Raw genomic sequence first — 27,831 nt, forward strand, 5'->3', positions numbered from 1 at the left:
AGAATTCTAACAGAAGTGATACGTGCCACAGGAGCATATGTGTCAAAATAGTCAATACCTTCTTTTTGTCTAAACCCTTTAGCCACTAATCTAGCTTTAAATGCTAGAATAGTACCATCAGTATTGTATTTCCTTCGAAATACCCACTTACATCCAATAGGTTTAGAACCTTTAGGTAAATCTACTAATATCCAAGTGTTGTTGCCCATAATGGAGTCCATTTCATTATCTATTGCTTCCTTCCAAAAAGAAGAATCTCTAGAAGCCATAGCCTCTTTAAAAGTCTTAGGATCTCCTTCTAGGTTAAACACATAAGGTATTTTATTAATAACATTATTACTATTATCACCTTCTGCTAGAAAAATTATAGAATCTGGAGAAATAAAATCTGAACCCAAATGTTTCTCTTTCCTAGGTCTAGTGCTCCTCCTTGGTTCACTAACTTCTTTAGGAACAAAAGATTCACTATTTTCATATTTAATAGGTTCACTAGGTTGATCCTAATTAATATTTCCTTCTTGTAATTGTATAGAATCTGTAGAGAATTTATTTTCAAAAAATTCTACATCATGTGACTCTACTATTACATTAGATTCTAAGTCAAGAAGTCTATATGCTTTGCTATTTTCAGCATAACCAACAAAAATGCTCATAATAGCTCTAGGTCCAAGTTTAGATCTTTTAGGATCAGGGACCCTATAGTAAGCTAAACACCCCCACACTTTAAAATATGTGAGGTTTAGCCTTCTACCCTTCCACATTTAGTAAGGATTAATTCCAGTTTTCTTTTGTGGAATTCTATTATTAATGTGACAAGCAGTAAAAAGTGCTTCACCCCATAAATTTAAAGGTAGTTTAGCATTATTTATCATGCAATTAATCATGTCAACTAAAGTTCGATTCTTACGTTCCGCTAATCCATTTTGTTGTGGTGTATAAGGTGCGGTACATTGATGAACTATGCCAACTTCTTCACAAAATTGACTAAATTCATTAGAAAAATATTCTCCACCTCTATCAGAACGTAATATTTTTATCTTTTTATCTTTTTGATTTTCTACTTCTGTTTTAAATATTTTAAACATACTAAATACCTCGTCTTTATTTCTAAGTAAATAAACATAAGTATATCTACTAGCATCATCAATAAATGTGATAAAATAACATTTTCCTCCTCTAGTTAAAATTCCATTCAATTCACATATATTAGAATGGCTTAAATTTAAGATTTCGGAATCCCTATCCACACCGGGAAATGGTTTTCTTACTATCTTAGATTTAACACATATTTCACATTTTTTTAGATCATCATTATTAATATTAATTATTCCTAGTTTATTCATATTTTTCAAATATCTGTGATTAACATGGGCTAAACGGCTATACCATAAAGAAGAGGACCATTTCTTGATTTTATGAATTAGACTTATGAAGAAATGGACTTAAGAACCGAAATAAAGAGGCTGCAGATGAAAAACACAAGCATTAAGATGTAGAGGGACAAACAATGGCGGCTTGCTGAATGATGTAATCCTCGAGTGGCGGATAAAAATTGGCTTGTAGGAAAAAATTTCATATTTTTTCATATGAATATGTAATCCTCTTGAGCCATAATATTTTTTCATATACATTGTATGTTGGAACTTGTAAGAAAAATTGTTCAATCTAATTAATGGATGGAATTGTGAAAATATTGTTTCGTAGCTCATTTTTGACAAGCTAGATGAGAGGCATTTTACATACAAAGATTGAAGAGTCCAACAATCAATTCTTTTTCACGATTTAGTGGCAAAGAAGATTTGACTACAGTTCTTGGCTGGTATGGTTCGCGTTTGGCATTCCAAGCTTCTCTATGACTCATTTTGGAGGAATGGAGATGCCATCCCCATCAAGAGAGAGGTCATGTTGTATTGGAAATGACCCCGGTTACGGTCACATGGGTCCAAATGAAAGAAGAAACCCAAAAAAAAAAAATTTGATGAAAAGCCTCTTCGACAAGGAAGATTATCACTAAGATTGAAGTCTTGATCTCTATTGGATGTCAGTGCCTAATGAATTTTAGGGCTTCCGGCCCAAAATCTCATTAGGAAATTGAATGTGATTATTTTTGGATGAAAACTTAAGAGGAAAAAGCTTCACCAATATCTACAAAATTAAGAAACTTTGTAGGCCAGCTCTGATACCAAATTTGATGCAGTATAAGCCTGCAAAAGAGGTGCCTTGCAATGTTTTCAAGTTTATCAACTGGTTCAACCAACAATCAGCTCTCAGTTGGGAGCTTGCACAGTCACTGAGATCAAAAAGCAATTGTGCCCAGTGAGCAGCTGTTTGTGGTGTTTTGGTCTCAAGAAGGCCTCCAAAGCTCCAAATAGATTGTATGATTTGAGATTCTACATCACTTGTCCTGTAAGGAGCAGTATTCAACATCAATAGTCCATAACTGGAACAGTGCTCTACACGACAAGGAGGGTTCAGGTTCTGCTAAACGACACTCAAATTTGTGCTCAAGTCAGGCCACTAAACAGCCATTCAACTAGCTGTGACCAAAAATCACAATCTCTGTGCAACTGTTTTTCAGTCCATAAACTTGAGAGCTTCACAGATCTGCAGAAAATCACTCGAGAATCCCTCCAGTGATTATCACAGATCTGAGAATTTCCTTTCATGCTGAATGATATACAATTTAAAGGGCTCTTTTCAGTTATCCCAAATTGCAGGACGATGGGGAAGGGGAGGGGCTGGTTTGATTTGAGCATGACTACTGAAAGAATTTCAGTGAGAGCAATATCTAGCTTTCAAGGACCGAACAAGCTCATCTTTGTATCCTACGATGGGTACCAAGATGTTCACCAACTCACTGTAAAGAGTGAGGAATCCATCTAAAGGCATACATGCAGATGTCTTGTATTCTGGCATTATTCAATACCCTAAAGGACTAATGTGCCCGGCGCAAGCGGTGCCCCGGAAAGAAATTTTAATTTTTGGTTACTCGCTAAAGGGCATTTCGGTAATTTTCTTCATTTAGTGGCATTGATATATAAGCCAAATGTTAGGACTACATTTGCAAGGTTTTCTTTGTGATTTCTTAGCCGAGAAGGAGAATTTTGTAACTCTAAACCAAAATAGTGAAACTCTGCTCCTGTGGACGTACGCACACTGCCGAACCATGTAAATCTTGTGTTCTTGTTTTTGTGTGATTCTTCCTCATTAATTACTATACCATGTAAATCTTGTGTTCTTGTTTTTGGGCTCTTGTGTTCTAGTTTGATTCTTCCTCATTAATTACCAACCTTAATATCTCTGCTGCATCAGAGTGAGCGTGACAAAGAAGCAATAATCCAAGTTCTCAACAACAAACAAGCACCATTATAAAAGACTATGATCTATCGTAACTAGATTTTAGTGCTTTATGAGGGATTTTGATGATGGGTTTCACACATACCAACAGGGAGCAAACCATGCAGACCAACTAATCTGGAGGGATATTAAAGACTCAACTTCATAATTTTTCTCCTTTCTCTACTAAAAGAAGAGGAAGTGATCACATGCTTTTAATTCCAAATGCCCACCTCCATGAACCCATCTTCTGTGGCGCAGCCCCTGAACATTCCAGTGGTGTTGAACCCGTAAGCCACCTCCCCGTCCTTGGAAACGGCAATGAGGCCAGCCTTACCTTCATCCAACCTCTCCTTGATCACAAAGTTAACCGCATCTTGGAGGGGGAGACCCTTGTACTCCATCACAGCTGCAACATCTCTAGCCATAGTGGCACGTATGATTGCTTCGCCTTCACCCGTGCATGAGATGGCACAAAGTTCACATGCATAGGTCCCTGAACCAATCAAAGGTGAGTCCCCAATTCGGCCACTCATCTTATTCATGAGGCCGCCGGTAGAGGTAGCTGCCGCACATCGCCCTTGGGCATCCACCACCACGCACCCAACCGTTTCTTGTGTGTAGACGCTGATTGGGAGGCCGTTCATTTGCAAGGTGGTGTCGGTCATCACCATAGCTCCAGCACCTGCACTACATGTGTCTGCAGGCACCCTGTAATCAAACTGTGCATAGGAAAACACGACGAAGACATTAGAATCAAAGGATAATACCATTTCCAAGCCATGAGAAATTATGTACTTTTGAATTTAATCTTCCTTAAAAAACATGGGTAGAGAAGAAGATGTAAAAACAGAAAATGTTGCATTGTACATAAAGAGGAATATAATTTCAGATCCTTTAATTTTCGCAGACAAAGAAAAAGGCTGTGATCTCATTAAAACTCAAATGCAACCTGTTAGAAATTGTAAATCAAAATCAATGTGCATGGTTTTGTGGAAAGTCTTTGTAGACTTGTTGGGTAGTTATTATTATATGGAAAATGTTTTTGAAGGTCAAAATTTCTCTATTTTCATGAAAAATTGCAAACCTACTAAACCTTGTTTTTTTTCCATGGAATATTTATGGCCACCATTTTACACACCTCATGTTTCACTAAGATTGGTTCCACTATTTTACATCTCATGTTTTACCCCTTTTCTTCCTTGGGACCCCACGCCCTTGCACTGCAAAATGTAGTCATAAATAAGCGGGCTGGCCCAGGGGAAGAAAAGGGGGCGGCGAATATATTACTTCCCCATTTTCTATGATGGGTCCCACTATTTTAACTAATAAAAAAGATATAGAAAGAAATAGTTGGTTCGGAAAGAAGAGGAGGACCAAAATCGTATTTGCGTCTTTGGCCAGCTTTAACATGCCCACGTTTTCCTCGGTGATGAAGAAACTATTGTCCACAAGCTCCACCCCCTTTAACATAAAAAAAAGAAATTCGTCATTTCTTCTATTGATATTGGCACCCTTAAAATTAAATTAGTTCAATGTGGAAACCAAAAAAACAAGAGACAAAACCTGTTGCCTAGCGAATTCTTCGGCGCCCGCGAAGGCAAGATAAGAATGAGGAGATTTGTCCATGACCAGCCTCGCTAGCGATATCGGATTCTTAACGGTCGAAACACCCGAAACGGCCCCACATCTCCTCTTTGTTCCGTCCATGATGCTAGCTTCCATCTCCACCGTTCCTTTCTCTGTTAGAGCAGATCCACGGCCAGAATTGAATAGTGGGTCCGTTTCAAGTTCCCTTACCTAAATAGACAAAACCACATTTTTCAGTACTAATGATGTTATGAACAACCAATCAGAAAAAGGTATAAAACAAATTGAGTAGTTCAAGGGGCGATGGCACTTGAAAGGGAAGGGGGTTCCCCCCTTAATTTTGATAGAAAATAAGTTTAAAATTTTAATTTTACCATTTTTATAAGGGAGTGATAAATCGACTCCCAAATATGATAAATCGACTCCCCATGTGCCTTTCTCTCTCCTCTGGGTTAGAGAGAGAAAGACACATGGGGAGTCGATTTATCATTTTGAGGGGTCAATTTATCACTGCCCTTTTTATATCCCTTCCTTCTAAAAAATATCTTTTTCCCTTCCCAAGTAAATCCTCCTCCATCCCAAAACCAATTAAAATAAATACCACAAGTCTTGTAAAACACGTTTCCCATAACTTATTCATCTCTTTCTCTATTTTTTATTCATTTGTCTGGAGAAAAAAATTACTATGATTTTCTACCCCCCTTGTGCAAAATTTCTGGCATCGCCCCTAAGTAGTTCCATTATCAAAATATAGTAGTGAGGATATCATCAGTTCCATTTTTGTTTTAAATTTTCCTAGAAGACTTTATTTTCAGACATTTGTACACATTTTCAGTCATAACTGCATTTTCCACCCTCTTTCCGTTTATTTCACTTAAAAACTGGCCAAATAAAAAAAAAAATTGTGGGAAGAAGAGGTTGAAATATCATTTCCTACCAAGAGAGAATGAAGTAATATGCTCTCGTCAAAGCTATCACAATCACACAAATATATTCCTTAGAGGAAACACACTTGTTCTTGTTGAGAGAGAGAGAGAGAGTAGGTGTTAATGACTAGAAGAAGAGACAGAACAGAAGTCGTCATGGCCTTTAAGGAAAAACAAAACTGAAACCGATTCATCTAAAGAGTTATTTTTATTTTGGTTATGAGAAACAATGCCTCAAACCATTGACAGGCCAGAATCCGATTTTGGTATGTCGCATAAAAGGTAACAACCATGAGGGATTCCCATAACATAAAAAGAGAAAATAAAAGAAGGGGTGAAGAAGATGGAACATACGACGAGTTCTACAACATCGATAGCGGGGAGAGAATAGCGGAGAGCAGAGACGCCCAAATGCAGGCAACGGGTTAGAAGTTGTTTGGCCTCTTCTTGCCGTTGAAGAGGCAACTTTGGATCCACACCAGCTCCTCCATGCACACAAATTGCCCAACCTCCCATCTCTCTCTCTCTCTCTCTCTCTCTCTCTCTCTCTCTCTCTCTCGTTCTCTCTCTCTCCCTTATTATTTTACTCTTCACAATCACAACAGAGGGAGGAGTGGTTTCACTTTGCCCTCAAGTTCCTCATTTATAGGCTTTCCGGGCGTGAAATTTCTCTCTATCATGAGTTTTATCAGTAGTTGGAGTCCTCCACGACTCTCCATTTTCGTCCCACTTGTTGGGGTGCATGCACAAAGAAGCTGGATCCTGCTTTCTTTACCACTCAAACTTGTCGTATTTGTATCCTCATTTAATATGGTATATTTTCCCACTGTATCATTGCCTTTTATATTCCGGTGAGCCCAGATATTTGATTTACGGATTTAGGTAATAGCTTAGAGAAAAGTACGGAAGAGGGTAATAGTTTTGAGAAATTAAGGATTTAGGTGCTTTTTAAAACAATCATCAAACACGGTGATTCTTCAAAAAAGTGGAAAAAAAGACCCCCCGATGCCCTTCTAACATCAACATGATTCTCCTTGCAGGTTTCTTTTACATTACAGAAAATCACACTCTATTTAATGCCCATTAAATTGGCGCACTTCACAAGGCTTCTTTTGGTTCGTCTAAATATGTATTTGAACCGACAAAACCTTGGGTTCGTTTCTATCTTGGCCGTCGGAAATAACTAGAGACGGATGGATGCTTGACACGTGTTAAAAAACTTTTTGGAACGGTGGTGCCTTTATACACAGTTGGTTTGGTTTGCATTTGAAATTTTTCTTTGAACCCAGAGTCCCTTGGGTTTGTTTAAATCTTGGTCGTCGCCAATATGCATAAACGGTCGGATCCACGACATGTAGACATCAATATGGAACAGTGGCGTCTTCTAATAAAACCGCATTTCTGTATGAGATTCCGCCCACGTACCCATTATTTCCGCCGGCGTATACTCTATTTTCAATTACACCCTATCTCATCCGGCTTACCCCTTGATATTCCGGCGGCGTTTTCGATATTCCGACTACTCTACAATCCAACGGTGCACTCAATATGTTTGGAACACATGTTTAAACCCAGTAAATCCGGCAGCGTACTCTAGAATCCGGCGGCGTAGTTGATATCTTTGAACGATGGGTGTCTCTTAAATCCGGCGGCGTTCTCAGCCAAAAGAGACATGGGAAATAATAAAATATTCAATAGCGTCGTTGTTTTAAGCCAAAAGTGCCAAAAGAGACGTGAGAAATAATAAAATATTCAATAGCGTCACCGTTCTCTGAACCAAAAGAGATGTGTAAATAATAAAATTTTCAAACGTAGCCGTTCTCATCTAAAAGAGAAGTGAGAAATAATAAAATATACTTTAAAGATAATGATCCAAAAGAGAAGTGAAAAATAATAAAATATTACTTTAAAGATAATAATTGACGTTAGGTTGTGAATTTGTCAGGAAGGGCAACATACGAGGACTCTGATCATGTCAGAAGGGTATTGGGGTCTTTTTTCCACTAAATTTTGAAGAATCACCCATTGTTTATGATTGTTTTAAAAAGTACCCGAAACTTGCTCGAATCTATTGCATTCCGTACTTTTCTTTTTAATTTTTAAGGGCTAAGTGGGTGATTTTCTATGGAAACACTTTTTTCTTGAATTTCACTGTCATTTCCAACAAGGGAAATGATATCTGCGCCAAAGTGTTTCGATAACCAAAGTATTTATCGAAACACTTTGGCGCAGATATCATTTCCCTTCCAACAAACTTGGAAGAGTCTCTTTGAAATACGAGAAGTATTTCGTCGATATTTAATTGAGGATTTATTCAAGGGCCCTTCTCTAGCCCTTGCATCTATCATTCCTCTATTTACATTTATGGTTATAACTTATAGTAGTATTTGCAAAGATTACGTTTATATGGTAGTAACAAATGACAACTGATTTTGGCACTATCAAGTTTTGCTAATTGCAGTAACTCAACTTGTCTTCTTTTTTTCCTAATTGGCCTGTCTTTTATATTTTAATTGGGCTTGTGCGGTTGTGCATTTGACAGCTTATTAAAAAATAAAAGACAATTTGAGTTTGTGTCACTATTAAAATATGGTAGTGCCAAGTTTTCACATTATAAAAATGGTTGCCCTTATTACTTTATTACCATACAAATTTAGGGAGATGATAAATTCGCACCCGTGTAGGATACTTGGCAACCCTTTCAACTTGAACTGTGGCATACTTAAAGCATTTTTCCGTCAAATCACGTTATAAGGGGTGTGAAGAAAAATCCTACAGGGATGCAAATTTATATCTTGAAGAGACTTGTTTTGAAGGAAATATGGGGATTGATTCTCAAGGTGCCCTGTGTGGACTTTTCTAGAAAAGTTTGGAAAGGAAAATATTTTTAAAATTTCTGAGTAGAGGCGGATACCTTAACTTGGAATCTTGTGGATTTCCTTGATGAAGAAGGATCATAAAGTTTTCAATGGAATTAAAAAGTGTGAAATGCCGTAGAAGCGGAGCATATAATCTAAATCTAATCCAATAGATGTGGACAGACGCATTGGCTATAGCCTCCTAAGATGCCTTTGTTTAATCAAGAATCAGAGGCTGCTGCCATTATGATTTAGACAGGGGAATGAAAAAGGAATACACACACATGAGATGAGATTCTATGAGATCCATCAAGCTTGGATTGTGGACATTGTACACCTCCCACTGTCTCTCACTTTAGACAAAAGCTTATGACTTTGGTATCAGACTCCACTCATTTTCGCCACTAAAAAGTGCCAATTAGTGGGACCACAAGATTTTGTAAGTAGGCCAAGAAGTGGTTTGTGGGTCACCCATATGTCACATGTCAAGAGCCAATTTGTTATGGTGCCAAGACCCTAATTTTATAGTGCCAATATAAACTTGCACCTTTTGCACCGGCTCGAATCTATGCAGACAAGAATAAAGTAGATTCCTATTTCCAAAAAGACCAAAGCATAATCGTATGTTATCACAACACCTTTACTAATTCCACATGTAAAATCATTGCAACCATCGTATGTTATCACAAGACCTTTACTAATTCCACATGTAAAATCATTGCAACCATGAAATATCTCATGACGAATTTCTTTTATCCCTTTAGAAGCAAGTAATAGCAATCTTAATCTTTGTACTTGATTAGGGTTCTCCTAAGAGAAGCTAAAGCAGTGATTCTTGTAGGCCTTAATCTTACTGATAGTACGTATGTTCGACTTGCTTAGGGTTCCCCCAAGAGAAGCTAAAGAAGTGATTCTTGTAGTCTTAAGCTAAGGGATAGTACGTATGTTCGTCCTGGGACCAGGAAACTGCGGGTCATCTCAGATGGTCCACCAGATCAAAGGTCCCAGTTACACACATCTGGCCACATGGGACCCAGAATCAATCTTGGTTGATTCTAGCAGTGATTGTCCACACATTTGGATGCTTTTGACAGCAGCTAGGGTATTGAAACATAAATCCAAGTCCCTATCTGGAACAATGTAATTATATTTGCTATAATAACAGATAAAAACTAATCCTGAACTGCTCAGGATTAGTTTCTAAATTACTACGGAGCAATTACTAGATAGATTACAGTACCATGTCCATATCGGTGTGGGACGAGGTGAATTATTTGATAAGAATGCATCTTATCGGGCATCCCTCAGCGCCACGTAACCTCAAAGGTAAGCAATGCAAAGAGTATATCCCTGGCTTTATGTTATCCAGTTTAAGACCCTCCACCACGATGATTTCCTGAAACATTTTAGCAGGGCTAACAATGAATCATCAAATGAGATGTGCAGGGAAGGAGAATCGAGTGAGAAATCAACCTTTAACAGAACCTATCTTGTGTGCCTCAAAACGGTGAGGTTCAATTTACTGGGAAGAAAGTGTCTTACCCTATTTTCAAGAAGAACCAGATGAGTAGAAATCAAATGGTCAAATGCACCAACAGATAAGTAATCAATTCCTACATATCACAGAGAAGAACTGCATTAGGAGCAACACGACGCTAAGAGTAATCATCACAGATGCGAAATTAGAAAATTGTAGGAAGAATCACAGCAAAGAAACTAGTAAAACAGTACTATCACACATCATCCATGAAAAGAAGAAAAATAATAAATGTTGTATATAATGTTCTGGAAATGGACAAAAAAGATAAACAAAAAGGAGCGGGAGCTGTTGTTAATAGTCCAAGTGCATGTACACAAGGAGCAATGCTTCTGAATCCAATATGAACATGCTGAATATGTATAGTTAGTTGATACGTGTGTATCTTTCGTAAGAGGTTGTGTTAGCCAATTTAGTAGGAACAGGCAAGAGTCGTGATAGGAGTTACAAAAATAAATGCCACAAACAATGAGTTGCTTTGAAAAAGAGAACCCATTGTGACACAAAAGAACTGTGGATCTTACATGAGTCAGATAAATTATTAAGTATATGTCCAAGAATATCAGATAAATTATTAAGTATACGTCCAAGAATATAATTTCCAAAGAAATATCCACTACATTCGTCATTTGTCCTCTTTACCTTTGACATAGGGCAGTTGGACTGTCATCAGAAACTTGTTCCACTGATGGAAATCTACCAAATGAGGAGGATACTAGTTTCCCATTTATGCATTTTTTTCCCCATATTATTTCTACGATAAACAGCCACAAGATCTGCATCAGTATTTTGATGCAGTCTATGGGCAAAAATCATTCCTGAAATTCTGTGTCACAATACCATAATTCACATCTTTGACCATTTCTTGATTTTATGAATTAAACTTATGAAGAAATGGACTTAAGAACCGAAATAAAGAGGCTGCTGATGAAAAACACAAGCATTAAGATGTAGAGGGACAAACAATGGTGGCTTGATGAATGATGTAATCCTCGAGTGGCGGATAAAAATTGGCTTGTAGGAAAAAATTTCATATTTTTTCATATGAATATGTAATCCTCTTGAGCCATAATATTTTTTCATATACATTGTATGTTGGAACTTGTAAGAAAAATTGTTCAATCTTATTAATGGATGGAATTGTGAAAATATTGTTTCGTAGCTCATTTTTGACAAGCTAGATGAGAGGCATTTTACATACAAAGATTGAAGAGTCCAACAATCAATTCTTTTTCACGATTTAGTGGCAAGGAAGATTTGACTACAGTTCTTGGCTGGTATGGTTCGCGTTTGGCATTCCAAGCTTCTCTATGACTCATTTTGGAGGAATGGAGATGCCATCCCCATCAAGAGAGAGGTCGTGTTGTATTGAAAATGACCCCGGTTACGGTCACATGGGTCCAAATGAAAGAAGAAACCCAAAAAAAAAAAAATTGATGAGCCTCTTCGACAAGGAAGAATATCACTAAGATTGAAATCTTGATCTCTCTTGGATGTCAGTGCCTAATGAATTTTAGGGCTTCCGGCCCAAAATCTCATTAGGAAATTGAATGTGATTATTTTTCAATGAAAACTTAAGAGGAAAAAGCTTCACCAATATCTACAAAATTAAGAAACTTTGTAGGCCAGCTCTGATACCAAATTTGATGCAGTATAAGCCTGCAAAAGAGGTGCCTTGCAATGTTTTCAAGTTTATCAACTGGTTCAACCAACAATCAGCTCTCAGTTGGGAGCTTGCACAGTCACTGTGATAAAAAAGCTATTGTGCCCAGTGAGCAGCTGTTTGTGGTGTTTTGGTTTCAAGAAGGCCTCCAAAGCTCCAAATAGATTGTATGATTTGAGATTCTACATCACTTGTCCTGTAAGGAGCAGTATTCAACATCAATAGTCCATAACTGGAACAGTGCTCTACAAGACAAGGAGGGTTCAGGTTCTGCTAAACGACACTCAAATTTGTGCTCAAGTCAGGCCACTAAACAGCCATTCAACTAGCTGTGACCAAAAATCAGTGTCTCTGTGCAACTGTTTTCCAGTCCATAAACTTGAGAGCTTCACATTGACTGTTAAAAGTTAAAACCTCATATTTCGTATCAATTTGGTAACTCACGTACGAAGTCCAGATTGAAATTGAACTCGATCACAAAGGCCAGCTATATATTGAATTCGTTCTAATAAAAGCAAAACCAGAAAATAGTAGAATTTGATGGTGGCTATAGAAGAATTCTGCAACAACAATTAATTTGCAACAGCCAAATTCCATTCTTCCAGGTCCAGAATTTGTGAGATTCAAGCTTTGAGTATAGAACTTGTCAGCTGCACTCCAGTTCTGAGAAAGTAACTGAATGAATTCAGATCTGATGCTAAGTAGTACGGCTACAACCAAAATAACCCAAGCATGATGGCACTACAGCCTTCTTGAAGGATTTGGCTAGATCCAATATAGAACACACCAATATCTCTTGGATTTCATGATAATCTACTCCAAATCACTGCTAACAGCCACAGATCTTAAGAGCTGATCTGAGAATTCCTCAAGTGATTATCACAGATCTGCAGAAAATCACTCGAGAATTCCTCCAGTGATTATCACAGATCTGAAAATTTCCTTTCATTCTGATTGATATACAATTAAATGGCTCTTTTCAGTTATCCCAAATTGCAGGACGATGGGGAAGGGGAGGGGCTGGTTTAATTTGAGCATGACTACTAAAAGAATTTCAGTGAGAGCAATATATAGCTTTCAAGGACCGAACAAGCTCATCTTTGTATCCTACGATGGGTACCAAGATGTTCACCAACTCACTGTAAGGAGTGAGGAATCCATCTAAAGGCATACATGCAGATGTCTTGTATTCTGGCATTATTCAATACCCTGAAGGACTAATGTGCACGGCGCAAGCGGTGCCCCAAAAAGAAATTTTAATTTTTGGTTACTCGCTAAAGGGCATTTCGGTAATTTTCTTCGTTTAGTGGCATTGATATATAAGCCACATGTTAGGGCTACATTTGCAAGGTTTTCTTTGTGATTTCTTAGCCGAGAAGGAGAATTTTGTAACTCTAAACCAAAATAATGAAACTCTTCTCCCGTGGACGTACGCACACTGCCGAACCATGTAAATCTTGTGTTCTTGTTTTTGTGTGATTGTGTTTCTCTCATTTTAATCTGACGTTTTGCTACACTTTATGTGTGATCCTATTTGAGAAGGTATTTCTCGGTTTTCTACACAACTAGAAAATACTTCACGTAGTAGAAAGCACCACATTGCCCAAGGTTTGAAGAAAACCAAGAAGTAATCAAACCTAGTAGAAGATTCAATTTTCATCCAAAAAAATATTGAAAATTGGTTAGCAAGAACAGACCATCTAAACTACTTATATAGCCCAAAAACTATCTTTTGCCTATCTCGAACAACAAAAGTTTCTAGAAATTGCTTTCTAGGCATTCCAAACCAATAGCATTTTGGCCACCATATGATCGTTTTTTATATATAGTATGCGATATATAGACACACTGATTGTCAATCAAGGTATTGATTCTCCAATACTATTTCCCTAATAAAGAGAAATCAATAACAGGCAAATTCAATCCCTAAGCCAACATCATTCTCAGAATCATAAATATCTTCTCAACTAAGGAGCTTTATTATATTAAGGACTACTCTCCAAGAAAACCACATAATTGTAGAATATAGTCGTGAGCTAAAGATAATTACAACATTGCCCATTTCATGCTTCTCTAGATTTGGGCATTGAAATAGTCTGCGGTATTATCACCTACTTGGAATCTTGTTATCCCATTACAATAGAACGATTTTTTTAAGAAAGAACATAGTAAATCATCTGAAGTTACTTTGTCAGAATTCAATAAAATCACCAACTCGTCATGGTCAAATGAAATGAAAATTATCCATTAGGAAGACATCTTGGAGCTAAATCGATTAAACTACAGAAGACACTAACCTCTATTAGATCATGTAAATGCTTTTCATTAATTAACAATCAAAATAGGCCACTTACCAACAAGCTTGATGTCAGTGTTTTCTACCAACCATTGTGCTCCATCCTTCATAAATCCAACGTAGGTTGAATCAAATTCTTGTTTCCACATAAGTTGCCTGTCAAGACAATATTTTTACTCCCAAATTTCAATAGTATCATGTGCATCTCACACTTATTCAACCCAACACTGCAGAATAAAATGCATTTTAACAGTGATTGCATTTTTGAAATCTAAACCATTTCAACTTGGCGAGTCACCATGCACATTAAAATGTATTCCAACATGTTTAGGTATGAAAAATGTTTACTCCCACGAAAGTTATTCATCACATAGTGCATCTCATTCTATTTTTTTTCTTTTTTTTGAATGGTACATAATGCATCTCATTCTTAATCATCTAATGATTACACAGGGTTTTACTTTTATTAGAGAATAAAATCAAATCGTAGATTGATTGGGGTGGATTTTAGATTGATTGGGTTGGATTTTAGATTGATTTGATTAGGTGGTAGATTAAGGAAGAAGGCTAGATTAAGTAAAAAGATTAGATTAGGATTATCTCCCAAATCATGTCATATCTCTTTCTATGTTTATCTTCTTTAGTGTTCTCTATATAAACACTCATTGGACTTGATTGTAATGCATCCAAGAATAATAGAAATTTTATATTCTCTAAATTTAACATGGTATCAGAGCCAAAGGTCTCGAGTTCAAACCTCCCAATAGCAAAAATCCACATGCGATGGTCGGCCCAAAGTGGGACCACATGTGCCACGTGTTTGCCAAGTAGGCCACACGTGCGGGGGAGTGTTAAGGTATAAAAGATAAATAACGCCTTTCTCCAACAGCTTAAGCTATTGGAGAAGTTGGTTAGTTAACATGGTATCAGAGCCAACGACCTTGGCTTGACCTCTCCACAAGTGCTTCCGTTCTCCGGCAGACAGCCGATCGGCCGTCCGTCCGAACCAACATTGATCCCCTTAGCCTAGATCTTGCTCCTCTTTCTCTTTTTTTTCCCTCGTCTTGCATTCATCCAACGTATCCCTCTTTCCTTATTCCCTGCCATTTTAGTTTTGCTTCCTCCACTCATGTAGAAACAACAAGAAGATCCAAAGTTGAAGAAGGTTTATCTTTTGATGCTGCCCAACTCATCTTATGCAAAAAAAAAAAGGTGTATCCCCAATGTGATATTTTCACACCCCTTCCTCTTGTTCAAAGTGAAATCACCCCCAATATTTGATATCCACCTCATCATTTTCCTTCCATTGGAACAACTGTCAATGTCATTTTTGTTCTACAATTGCTATTTGCTATCAAAAGCCACTAGTTGTCTATTCTCTTTATCTTCTCTTCATTTTCATTCTCTTTATCTTTCAACTTCTATTTTCAATCTTTGATTTTCTATTTCAGTTGAGGTGCCTTTTTTCAAGGTGCGTGCCTAAAATAGTCGCTCTACTCAGTTGAGGGGCCTCGATTCCTTGAGGTTCGTGCCTGAGAGAGTCAATTTCCATGAGTATCGGTACTTGCCGACCCATGATGCCTTGCCCATCAAGGCCCCTTCTCAACCATCGAGGCACCATTTTGCCTATCGAGGCTTTGGTCCATTGTGACCAATTTCCAGAAGGTCCGGTATTCAAAACCGGCCTAAAGACTGGCCCATTCCGGCTTGAGTCCAATTCGGTTCTTTGAGGCTCTGCGCGCCTCATCTTTCATGCGACACATTCTTCAACAACAGGCGGCAATTCATCTTCAGCAATATCAACAACAGGCAGACATCAATCGTAACAGTGTGCATCAAAAAAAAATTTGCATTTCTTTTGGGGATATCTATTGTAATCAAACGTATATCCATTTCCAATCCATATACGTTTGAGGGGGCATATTAGAGAATAAAATCAAATCGTTGATTGATTGGGGTGTATTTTAGATTGATTGGGTTGGATTTTAGATTGATTTGATTAGGTGGTAGATTAAGGAAGAAGGCTAGATTAAGTAACAAGATTAGATTAGGATTATCTCCCAAATCATGTCATATCTCTATCTATGTTTATCTTCTTTAGTGTTCTCTATATAAACACTCATTGGGCTTGATTGTAATGCATCCAAGAATAATAGAAATTTTCTATTCTCTAAATTTAACAACTTTCTAATTAGAAAATCTGCCCCAACAATAAAATAATTTCAATCAAAGAAAAAGGAAAGCAATCATTTACAGGTGCTTATGCAAGATATTTTACAATTTATAAATGGCTCCCATATTTATGACCATCAACAGAAAAGTAAACTTATGATAGTTTAAAGAAAAATAAATTGAATCTTGTCAGCCTTTCAGAATAGCTATTAAACATCTGATGATGCCTTCCAAGTTACAACTGCGTAGAACATGGACTGTAATGAGGTGAAATTAAGGAAATAGTCAACGGGATGTACCTATCAGTGTTTAATGTTCTGAAGAGAACACGACGTACTCCTTTGGGAATATTCAAAGACTGCATAACTTCAGCTGTAAGAGAAGGAAATTGTTATCGGTTATATATCGCAATAGTGATGGTTAGAGCAGACTAAATTCCCTCTCTGGCATTAACACTGGATTTTAAAATGGCATCATTCATTCATAAAATCCCCAACTATGTACTATGAGTCCATCCTAGGGACAGAAGAAATACTGAAGATTCTGAGTGTGAAATACATTTTTGTATGTATTAACATGCCAGGTGATTAAATACCATTGTGAAATACGGAGTCCCTATTTTATAGTTTTTGTAGAACATAAAGCATAGTGAGTATTGTAGTTTTGCAACCCTAATCCCTCAAAAGTGATCAGAGTACGTTGGTGATGCTAACCACAAAGTACAAATAAGCATTACATTAAATGGAAATCATGGAAATATATTCAAATGAGATTTTACTGAAGTAAACAACTACATTGTAAACAGGCATAGGAACAACTAAATCATACAACTTCTTTTTTGAACTCTTACAAGATTCCACCCAAAAAAGAGACTCCTAGATTCTTCTTTCCTTGGAGAAATTTCCTCAGTTAATCAAACCAAAAGTTCTTGAGATCAATGGGGAACATGAACAGCTTATTGAAAGTTGAAACATTGATTACATCAACCAAAGAAACAATTTGAAGATAAATTGGGATCATAACTTCTACATCCATAGGTGAGACTACTCGTATATTTGCAGGTGTTATGGCTAAGAAATCGACCAGCGAAATTACTTGTAGGGTGATAGGCACTCGTTGATTTGTTAACATCGCGACGCTGAAATTAATTAGAGCCATCTAGAAATCGATGAAAGAATCAACTAGACGGTTGATTGGAGAAATGATTCTAAGATAAAATAGTTGCAAAATTGAAAATTCGTTGGTGTGATGACTTTAGTTTTATCCACGGCGAAATAAAAGAAAAGAGTTTGAGTAGAGACCCTTAAAGGAAGACTTTCTTTGTGAAAATAGAAGGTTTCTACCTAGAAGATTTGAAAGAAGATCCACGAGAAGGAATGGAGTAGTGTTCTTTTTTGAAGGAGGTTTTGCTATCATCAAAGAGGAAGTCTTCTTCCTCTGCCGGAAGAGAGGATCTCCTACTTTAAGAAATATTCCAAAATCAAAGAAAGGAAATGCTTAAGGAATTTTACCTGCCTTCTCTTTTTTCTCATCTCACATCTTTGTTTAATCTTTCATGAGTTACCACCATTTATAGGGAGGCTTTTAACGTTATTGTGAAACTACCATCACTTTCCCCTCGTAAGTGTCCTGTTTAGATCAGTCTATTCTTTCATGTGAAGTTATGTCAACTTGCACACTTCCCCCTCTTATTTCTTGAACTTGAGTTGTAGGGGAAATGAGGAAGTGGGGTGTTTTCTTAACCAACTTCATTTCATGAATTTTTTTACCTGCAGATTTTTATGTGGAGTGTTAACTAACATCTTTTTGTGAATTTTTTTAAATTTGGATATCTAACAACCAACTTCTTTTCGCTTTGGATTTTTATCTAAAAGATCATTTTTCTTGTTACAATTTACCTTTTGGATCCAAGAGGGATTTAAAATCCCCTTTATTTTAAATCTAAAAAGTCATGTATGTAGCAGACAGTGTTTCAAAATGCGGATGGAGGCCAAAATGCGGCCAAAGCAAATCCTAGTCGACTTGACATGGCACGAGCACACAGTCGTAACTTAAGAGAGTCAAAAGTGTTTTGATTGATTTGGTAGGGAAAACTAGGAATCGGCAAGAACGGCCAAGATAAAAGGGAGTCAACTCATGCGGGTCAACAACTGACTTGGGGAGTTTTGAAACGAAGTTGTGGATGATCATATGGACTTTAGGTTTTACGGTCATTCAATTTTATTCTTTTTATTTATTTATAGAAATATAAATATTCAAAATTCAAAATCAAAACTTGGTAACTATGGTACAAAGCTTTAACTTGTAGATCAAGCAACTTAAACATAACCTCTAGCAATTTGTTTCATTGAAGGATGACACATATAGAGGTGTATCTTCCCTATTGAAGAGAGAAAGTGACAATGCAAGGTGATATGCAATTTGTACATCAAGTTTGAACATCAATTGCAGATGAAGTCAAAAGGTCACTTTAGAAATATGCTTACATAGGCCATCGGTCATACTATTTTAGGAATAATAGTGGGCAAGGTTGGTATTGGATATTCATGTACCAACTTAATGGGAACTGCCGATTTTTATTTTTATTTTTATTTTATATTTTGTAACCCTAGTGTGTTTATTATCTAGGGGCAACTAGTGTAATCATATCTCCCTAATTCCTTGCAATAAAAAGTTCGCATGAGGGGTGATTTAAATTCTCTATCACCTAATAGACTCTCTTCTCACATTTTTAACACACATCAGTAAGCAAATAATTGATGGTGGTTTCATATTGTTGACAATTATACCCAGATACATATATGGATATGGCTGCAAACACAAGAACGGAGAAAAGAATTGGCATTTTCCAAAATGTATGGCATTGATACAGATACGAGCATCCCATACCAGGAGATGAGGCACAAGAGGTTTGTAATAGAATGTCATAAAACTTAACTAAACTTAGAAGATGAAATTGATAATAAATTTAAAATAAGACATATAAGACTCACTCAAAACATATAAGACTCACTCAAATTTATAAGCGCATACACAACACTACCAAACAAAAAGCATGATAGTAAATTCGAATAGAGTGACAAATCATTGAAAGTACCAACAAAAGTACTAGCCATTAAGTATCTAGTACGAATATCGATATCCTTTCGGACACGATATGTGGGGCCTCCACAAGTACCTCGATATAATAGAATGTAAAGCTAACTATTGGGACATGAGGAATAGCTAAGAATGGTTACATGATCAAAATCCAAAATTGTTTAAATCTTGAGGCTCCGCAATAGACAGTAAAAGCCCTTGATTGAAAGAATACAGAGCAAAGAAAACTAAAATCATACATTCTCAATGAATATAGAAGAGTTAATTTAGAAGTAGTACTTACCAGTTATGTTCTTATCTCTTGGAACATCCACTAACAATGCTTGACCTATTAAAATATTCATAGAAAATGGTCAGTGGTATTAAATATAAGAAACTATATGATTTCTCATAGTCATGATAGAACTGAAAAGGGAAGTAAAAGGTATGGCACAAATATTAAATTAAAGCGACGGGAAAAACTTATAAGTGCAAGTGCAGTCAGCAAAATGAGACAATTTATTTAGGTAAATGATATCAGTACAACCATGTTTTGATATTTGCAGTAACTCATCTTGACTTTTATTATTTAAAGAGCTGTCAAAGTTATTACAGTTCCCAAAAAGCGCTCTCACTAGCAAATTAAAAACGAAAAGACAAGCTGGGTTTGTGCAATCATTAAAATAAGGTTGTGCTGATATTACTTCCCTTTATTTAATGCTTAGTAAACAGTTACTTCCTACAGGGTTTACCAGGAAAGACTCTCTAGGTGAGTTGCATAAAGAGAATTTTTTGCAATACTGCTTTCAAGTGAAATCAATGGGTTGAGATTTCTGTTTAAGGTGTTCATTGATTTCTATAAACAACAAAATGAATTGAGTTGTGTTAAAATAAACCGAATTAGTTACTGTAAAATATGATGATGTTCCTTATCTGCATGTCGATTCACAAACATTGAGCATGTCAGCCTCGAGTCTAAAGCATTAACTATACTAGTCCTAAAAACAAAATCAGTAGATTGAAGCATTATCAAACTCTATGATATTTGATACTTGTATGGGGCCCAAGTATCGTGTCAAAATATCACAGCATGACAATGAAACTGGGAGGGAATGCAACATAATACGATCATATTTCAAATGTAGGAGGCCTAGTTAAACTATCATACCCTCTTGCCAAATATGCCGCACTACGATGGTATCATGATTTCGAAATTATATTGACACTTTTTTACTTCTATGCATTTGGTGATGTGCCTCATGGTATGGGAAAACATATGCCTTTTCTATCCTCTCTTTTTTTTCTTTGAATGGTAATTGCATTGTATCTACGTCCTAGATTTCAATGAATCATGTCTTCACCCCTTGTATTTGCGTCCATGTTTGTATCTCCATCTAAACATTGCAGGCTAAAACTAAAAATTAGTTGAATCTGTTGAGAAGAGCCTCAATTGATAGTTGGAAGGAAGTCTATTTACTATTTTCAATAAGTGTGTACTTACTAAAAATAGTAAGTCCATCTTTACCAAAAATAAATCCATAATAAAAATAGAAATGAACATAATCTTATCAAGTCACAAATATAATAATAAAATAAGGATAATCTGCTCTCAAGTGAGCTGGATCACATCAAATGGGAAGTCTCTTCTCCCTATGGGTATGATACCGTTCGGATCGACGATCGCAATTCTTAGGGTTGTGGAAAAAAAACACAAGAAGTAGAACTCTTGCTAAATGCTTAGAAAAGCTTTATTTTTTTAACCAAAAACTACCATCCCCTCTTTGCTCATTCTCATTGATATATTTGGAGATACAAGAAGTAAATGAGATACATGGGAAATGACTTACCAATAACTTCTATACCTATTCCCAATACCCTATAATAACTTCTAGGACAATTTTCATGACAATACCATTTCCTAAGTAGTCAAAATACAAACCCAATAAGTCTTAACAAAGTCCCTATAAATCATTAAAGAAAGACTTAACTAACACATACTAAAAACTAGACATAGTAATTGCTTATCTAAATTCCCATGCAAAACCCAAGACCAAGTCAAACCACATAGATGTGCCACATGGATGACAAATGGTATTATCCTACGGTGCCACTTGGATATGCCACTGCATCATTCTCCCCCGGTTGAACGTCAACTCGTCTCTGAGTTGACCGAGTTATTTTCATGGTATGTGATAAGATCAGAAACATAGAAACTAGCTGAAACACCGTAATCACTAGGTAATTCAATCTTGAACGCATTATCTCCAATTTTCTTTAGCACTCGAAAAGGACCATCCGCACGATCTTGAAGCTTGCCAAACTTCCCGGGTGGAAAACGCTCTTTGCGAAGATGAATCCATACAAGATCTCCTTCATTGATATCAATCTTTCTCCTATGCTTGTCTGCCCGTGCCTTATAGTTTTGGGTATTCTTTTCAATATTAGATCGAACTCTTTCATGAATTTTCTTAATCTCCTTTGTTCTTGCCTCCGCATCGCCGCTCAACTTAGTAGTAATAGGAAGAGGAACTAAATCAAGAGGACCTTGAGGATTACACCATATACTACCTCAAAAGGACTAGCACCGGAGTTGTGGCTAGTGGAGCGATTATATGCAAATTCGGCTTGTGCAAGAACAAGATCCCATTGCTTCTTATTTCCTCCTACATACCTCCGAATGAGGTTGCCAAGAGTTCGATTGATCACCTCCGTCTGACCATCGGTTTGAGGATGGTGAGAAGAACTAAATTGGAGTTTAGTCCCCATCTTTGCCCATAACGTTCTCCAAAAATGACCAACAAATTTTGGATCCCTATCCGATGTGAAAGTCTTTGGAATACCATGCAACTTAACAATTTCTCGGAAGTAGAGATCGGCCACTTTGGATGGCATCATAAGTCTTTTCACATGCCACAAAATGCGCCATCTTGGAGAAACGATCAACAACCACCATGACCGAATCGTGAGCCTCTTTAATGATGGCTTGCCGTAGAGAGCATTTTGGAATGCACACAAGGCTTCCTTTGAACAAATAACCTTCATGAATTGAGCAGTCCTCGCAAGGACCTTCTTTGCATCAGGACCAAATATTGCTAAAGTTTATATCCTCAACATAAAGATCCTTGATGAAGTCGAAACCCATGACCCTAACTTCAAGAGTGGAGAGAAGAGTGTGCCTTCGCGTAAGAGCGTCTGCCACTTGATTTTGACTACCGGCCTTGTGACGGATGATGAAATTAAAAGATTGAATAAACTCCACCCACTTAGCATGTTGAACGCTTAATTGTGTTGACCTAAAGAAAGCAATAGGCCGTCCTTCTTGACTAAGAACCACACCAATACCCACATTGGAGCCATCACAATCCACTTCAAAAATCTTATCAAAATCGGGGAGAGCAAGTAAAGGAGCTTCCGTCATCAACTTCTTGATAAGTTCAAAGCTATCTTGGGCTTCTTCAGTCCATTGAAAAGTTCCGCCTTTGAGACAATCTGTGATAGGAGCCATCACAGAACTAAAATGCAGAATGAACCTCCTGTAGAAAGTTGCCAAACCATGAAAACTTCGGATTTCATGGATGTTGCGCGGTACCGACCAACTTGTAATAGCTTCCACCTTTTTGGGATCAACCATAATGCCTTCAATTGAGATCACATAGCCTAAAAAGATGAGGCTATTGGTCAAGAACTCACACTTTGAAAGATTGACATATAGCTTCTCCTCTCGAAGTGTAGCGAAAATTTGCCGAATATGGTCCAAATGCTCTTCTTGACTCTTACTATAAATGAGAATGTCATCAAAATAAACCACAACAAATTTACCGATATAAGGCTTGAAGACTTGATTCATAAGACGCATGAAAGTACTTGGAGCATTTGAAAGTCCAAATGGCATAACAAGCCATTCATATAATCCATCACGAGTTTTAAATGCCGTCTTCCATTCATCTCCGGGACTCATGCGGATTTGATGATAGCCACTTCTAAGATCCAACTTTGAGAAGACTTGAGAACCGGCAAGTTGGTCAAGCATATCTTCAAGTCTTGGAATAGGAAAACGATATTTGATGGTGATCTTGTTTACCGCTCTACTATCGATGCACATCCTCCAAGAGCCATCTTTTTTTGGAACAAGTAAGGCGGGGACGGCACATGGACTCATGCTTTCGTGTGACATTCCTTTGGTGATGAATTCATTAACTTGCCGTTGAAGTTCCTCATGTTCTTTTGGACTCATTCGGTAAGCCGCCTTGTTTGGAAGAGTAGAGCCTGGAACAAAATCTATACAATGTTGGATGCTTCTCATAGGAGGTAGACCGGGAGGAATTTCACTAGGTACAACTTCTTGAAATTCCTCAAGGATTGGTGCAAGCTCCGTAGGGAAAGAATCATGCTCCTCATTAACTTCAACAACGAGTAGAGCATAGGACATGCCATTTTCCTTGGTCTCTTGATCAAAATCGGTTTTGGAAAGAAAAAAGTTACTCCCCCTTGTCGGGTTTGAGTCCCTTTTCCATTCTAGAAGGAGCCAAAGTCACCTTAACTCCATCCTTAACAAAAGAATAGGTGTTCTTGAAACCATCATGGATGACTTTGCAATCAAACTCCCAAGGACGCCCCAAAAGTAAATGACAAGCATCCATAGGTAGCACATCACACCAAATTTCATCTTTATATTTAGTACCAATTGAGAAAGGAACAAGGCAACGTTTAGACACCTTTACCTCATTTTCATGATTAATCTAAGAAAGGGAGTAAGGATGAGGTTCGGTCTTGAGGTTCAATTTCTCCATCATCACCGTTGCGACAATATTTTCACAACTACCCGGATCGATGATAACATTGCAAACCTTGCAATGAGACGTACAACAGGTGTGAAAAATATTGTGGCGAAGCCAATCATTGTCTTCTTTAAAGCGGTCCATATTCATAGCTCTTCGGACTATAAGGAGCTCGCCTTGATCACTATGGACGACATCCTCTTCATCTTCTTGAGGATCGCTTGTCGGTTCTTCATCTTCGTTCTCTTGTATTTCACCATTCACAAGAGTGACAACTTTGCGATTGGGGGCACTCGGATGCAATATGACCATATCCTTGGCATTTGAAGCATTGGATTGACGAAGGATTAGGCCGTTTATAAGTCGGAGCCGCATCACGCTTGGGCGGTCGAGAGACATTATTAGAGGGATGAGAATAAGACGTACTCCCCCGGTTAGGAGTAGACTCATGACCTAAATTTTGAGTTCTAAAAGAACTCGTTGGCCCTTGATCTCGTCGTAGCCGGTATTGTTTTTCCACTTTTCTTGCCAAGCGATGAACATCATTGAAAGACCAATAAGGTTGGAGTTGCACCTTTTCTTTAATGTCATGCCTCAACCCTCCTAGATAACGGGCAATAGTTTGTTCTTCGGGTTCGGCAACTCCACATCGCACAATCTTATTGTCATACTCTTCCGTATATTCATCAACGGAACGAGTCTCTTGTTGGAATTGGTACATATCCACAGAAGCATCTTGTAGATAATTTTCTGGTAAATATTTCTTACGAAGCTCTTTCTTCATTTTCTCCCAAGATCTGATTTTTGATTTTCCGGTCTTTTCTCAATGAAGCTTTAATCGTTCTCACCATATTGAAGCATGCTTGCGAAGTTTGATTGTCGCGATTTTCACTTTGTGCTCATCGGGAACTTCTTTATAATCAAAATCCGTTCAACCGTAGTAAGTCATTCTATGAAGATATCCGGTTGCATCTTTCCTTCAAACTCGGGAACCTCCACTTTAACATCGGTGAAACGTTGACGTAAACGGGGACGTCTCGAAGAATAACCGTCACTCTCTCCTTGGCGTTGGTGTGGCTGAGCGAAAGGGTTGACGTCCGACTCCGATTCATTGTTTTCCTCCACCTCATCTTGATGCTCTTGAAGAGCTAACCTCTCGGTGAGGGTTTGGACTTGACGCCTCAACTCCTCAATCTCGATATCACGAAGATCCCTCTCTCAATTAGGAGCCTCTCGTTCAATCAGACCTCGGCGACGTCTCTTGGCCATTGAAAAACTTGAACTAGTGCAAATTTCCCGTTGGTAAGCAATAGCGTAGGATCGTCTCACGATCTCCGTCGTAAGGTTACACCTAGATGCTCTGATACCACTTTGATACCGTTCGGATCGACGATCGCAATCCTTAGGGTTGTGAAAAAAAAAACACAAGAAGTAGAACTCTTGCTGAATGCTTAGAAAAGCTTTCATTTTTTAACCAAAAAATAGCATCCCCTCTTTGCTCATTCTCATTGATATATTTGGAGATACAAGAAGTAAATGAGATACATGGAAAATGACTTACCAATAACTTCTATACCTATTCTCAATACCCTATAATAACTTCTAGGACAATTTTCGTGACAATACCATTTCCTAAGTAGTCAAAATACAAACCCAATAAGTCTTAACAAAGTCTCTATAAATCATTAAAGAAAGACTTAACTAACACATACTAAAAACTAGACATAGTAATTGCTTATCTAAATTCCCATGCAAAACCCAAGACCAAGTCAAACCACATAGATGTGCCACATAGATGACAAATGGCATTATCCCACGGTGCCATTTGGATATGCCACTGCATCAAGGTGGTTGCCCCTCAAAGCAGGCGATCGCCCCTCAACACGGGCTCCGCCTTTCCACCGATGGAGAAAACCCAAACTTGATCTGATCTTTCTCCTATCCAAACTACTCTGGATAAACCCAGAACCTCCTCAAAAAAACATAGAGACAGGAAAGAGTCGCTACCACGTTGCAAAACTTCACCTTCAACGAGAATCAACAGTTTAACACTTTCTTGCCTGATTTGATCGCTCCAATAGCACAGATACCAATTATGTTTAAATGCCCACGAACGAGTCCGGGAAGATTTCTACTATGAGCAAGAAGTTACACTGGTTTTTCCCTGATCAATCATACAAAACCCTTACCTGTAATTGGCTTCTTCAATCTACCAACCTACTCTCAGGGTTTCCCACGCAAAAACTCCCTCTCTCAATTTCTCCTCCACACTACAGAAGGTATATTAGATTACCTCATATCTCTAGGTTTCCTAAACCTAAGCCTAACTAACTAGGGGACTAGAGATGGAACCCAGAACTTACATGGGAATCAAGATACTACATCCCAACAGAGCAAGTAAGCAAGAGAGGGGATCTGAGTCCAATACGGAGGACAATAAAAATGTCTGTCGATTGCTGAAGTTTGCTCTTTACTAGCCAGCCTTGTCTTATAGCAGCCCAGCCTGATACAAAAATCTAACGACAACATGGTCCCTGATTAAACTGTAATACTGAACATGTTCACACTCATCTAGGATCATGGTTTGGTGTATCATAGCCTCCTCTAAAATTGAGAATCAAAAATTTGTTTCTCACACTAGTTTTATGTGGTGATGAGATTGAGAGAATTTAAAGAGAAGGGGGGCATATGTAATATAAAGAGTATAAAATTGAAAAAAAAAATACCATTAAGAACTTCAAGGTCGAGGGTCTCGACGTCGAACCCGGCTTCAAAGTAGTGCTGGAAGAAATGGCCTGGTGCGTCAACGTGAGTGCCCGTATGGGCGCCCAACTTCATCTCGGACATGTTGGCGATGGAGCCATTCTTCATACTCATAGGGAGAGAGAGGAAGTGGCCTAGTCCTTGAGAAGACGTAAAAACAGGCAAGTCCTCTCTCAAGGCATGGGTGATGTCCAGAATCCTTCCTCCATCATACTCCTCCCTTCTCAACGGCACCACATGTTCTTCTTCTCCCCCACCCACTCCGCACCCGTTAGAGTCATCTCCGTAGGTAGACGATGGATGGGCATAAGGTAAGCCCACAACGAATGATAGCAACTGGGTATGAAAGAGTAGAGCAAGAAACCAAGTAGCCTTCATCGTTCTTATTACTTCCATGCTCAGCTAAAGCTGTACCCCTGGATTTGGGTATTGTCTGAGAGAGAGAGAGAGAGAGAGAGAGAGAGAGAGTATAAAATACAAAAAAACCAATGTGTTCTACTCCGTTGAAAATTCGTCCGAGTTACAATTTTTTTTAAGAAGAATGCTAGATTCACAGGCGCCCTCACAAAATAAGACGCAAAGGCCATCCCATTGGTCAAATACTATTAAAGATGGCGCCCGTGAATCTAGCATTCTTCATTTTTTAAGACCCCTTCGAATTTGGAACTATCCACTTGATAAGCCTTGCTTTGGATTTTCTATGGCCCAAAAATTATACCACTCAAACATTTTTGTAGAAATAATATGGAAGGTCACACAAGGAAGAAATATGTTTTTCCATGTGATATTTTCCTTATTATCAACTGAGAGTGTGAGGACCTAAGAAAGGGTGGA

At 37.8% G+C, this 27,831-nt stretch overlaps 2 protein-coding genes across 3 annotated transcripts; both read right to left on the reverse strand.

Moving 5' to 3' along the window:
* Positions 1-3,343: 3,343 nt before the first annotated feature.
* Positions 3,344-6,467, reverse strand: LOC143846900 (putative isoaspartyl peptidase/L-asparaginase 2). Its single transcript, XM_077355500.1, has 4 exons — positions 6,207-6,467; positions 4,903-5,136; positions 4,714-4,800; positions 3,344-4,058 (listed from the first exon to the last, which is right to left on the reverse strand). The coding sequence occupies exons 1-4, from the start codon at positions 6,366-6,368 to the stop codon at positions 3,552-3,554; spliced, it is 990 nt and encodes a 329-aa protein (XP_077211615.1). The 5' UTR covers positions 6,369-6,467; the 3' UTR covers positions 3,344-3,551.
* A 3,325-nt stretch (positions 6,468-9,792) lies between these two features.
* Positions 9,793-27,449, reverse strand: LOC143846902 (cyclase-like protein 3). Of its 2 annotated transcripts, XR_013234878.1 has the most exons (7): positions 26,961-27,449; positions 19,761-19,805; positions 16,678-16,750; positions 14,265-14,362; positions 10,890-11,001; positions 10,253-10,323; positions 9,973-10,106 (listed from the first exon to the last, which is right to left on the reverse strand). XR_013234878.1 is itself a non-coding variant. In XM_077355502.1 (6 exons), exons 1-6 carry the CDS (start codon positions 27,391-27,393, stop codon positions 9,981-9,983), a joined length of 846 nt encoding a protein of 281 aa, XP_077211617.1. In that variant the 5' UTR covers positions 27,394-27,449; the 3' UTR covers positions 9,793-9,980. The 2 variants fall into 2 exon arrangements, 1 of the variants encoding a protein (XP_077211617.1); XM_077355502.1 differs by lacking the exon at positions 10,890-11,001 and having other exon boundaries at positions 9,793-10,106.
* Positions 27,450-27,831: the final 382 nt, after the last annotated feature.

The sequence above is a fragment of the Tasmannia lanceolata genome, unplaced genomic scaffold (genome assembly GCF_043159265.1).
Source record: "Tasmannia lanceolata isolate RefF3 unplaced genomic scaffold, GAP_Taslan_0.1 ptg000015l, whole genome shotgun sequence".
Taxonomy (NCBI): Eukaryota; Viridiplantae; Streptophyta; class Magnoliopsida; order Canellales; family Winteraceae; genus Tasmannia; species Tasmannia lanceolata.

Excerpts from the sequence above, each read along its gene's own strand:
- LOC143846900 (XM_077355500.1), bottom strand. The coding sequence starts at position 6,368 with ATGGGAGGTTGGGCAATTTGTGTGCATGGAGGAGCTGGTGTGGATCCA. Across the intron at positions 5,137-6,206 it reads TCGATGTTGTAGAACTCGTC|GTAAGGGAACTTGAAACGGA; the intron begins GTATGTTCCATC and ends TTGTCTATTTAG. Across the intron at positions 4,801-4,902 it reads AAGAATTCGCTAGGCAACAG|GGGGTGGAGCTTGTGGACAA; the intron begins GTTTTGTCTCTT and ends TTTATGTTAAAG.
- LOC143846902 (XM_077355502.1), bottom strand. The coding sequence starts at position 27,393 with ATGGAAGTAATAAGAACGATGAAGGCTACTTGGTTTCTTGCTCTACTC. Across the intron at positions 10,324-14,264 it reads CACTGACATCAAGCTTGTTG|GAATTGATTACTTATCTGTT; the intron begins GTAAGTGGCCTA and ends TGTGATATGTAG. Across the intron at positions 10,107-10,252 it reads TGGTTCTTCTTGAAAATAGG|GAAATCATCGTGGTGGAGGG; the intron begins GTAAGACACTTT and ends AAAATGTTTCAG.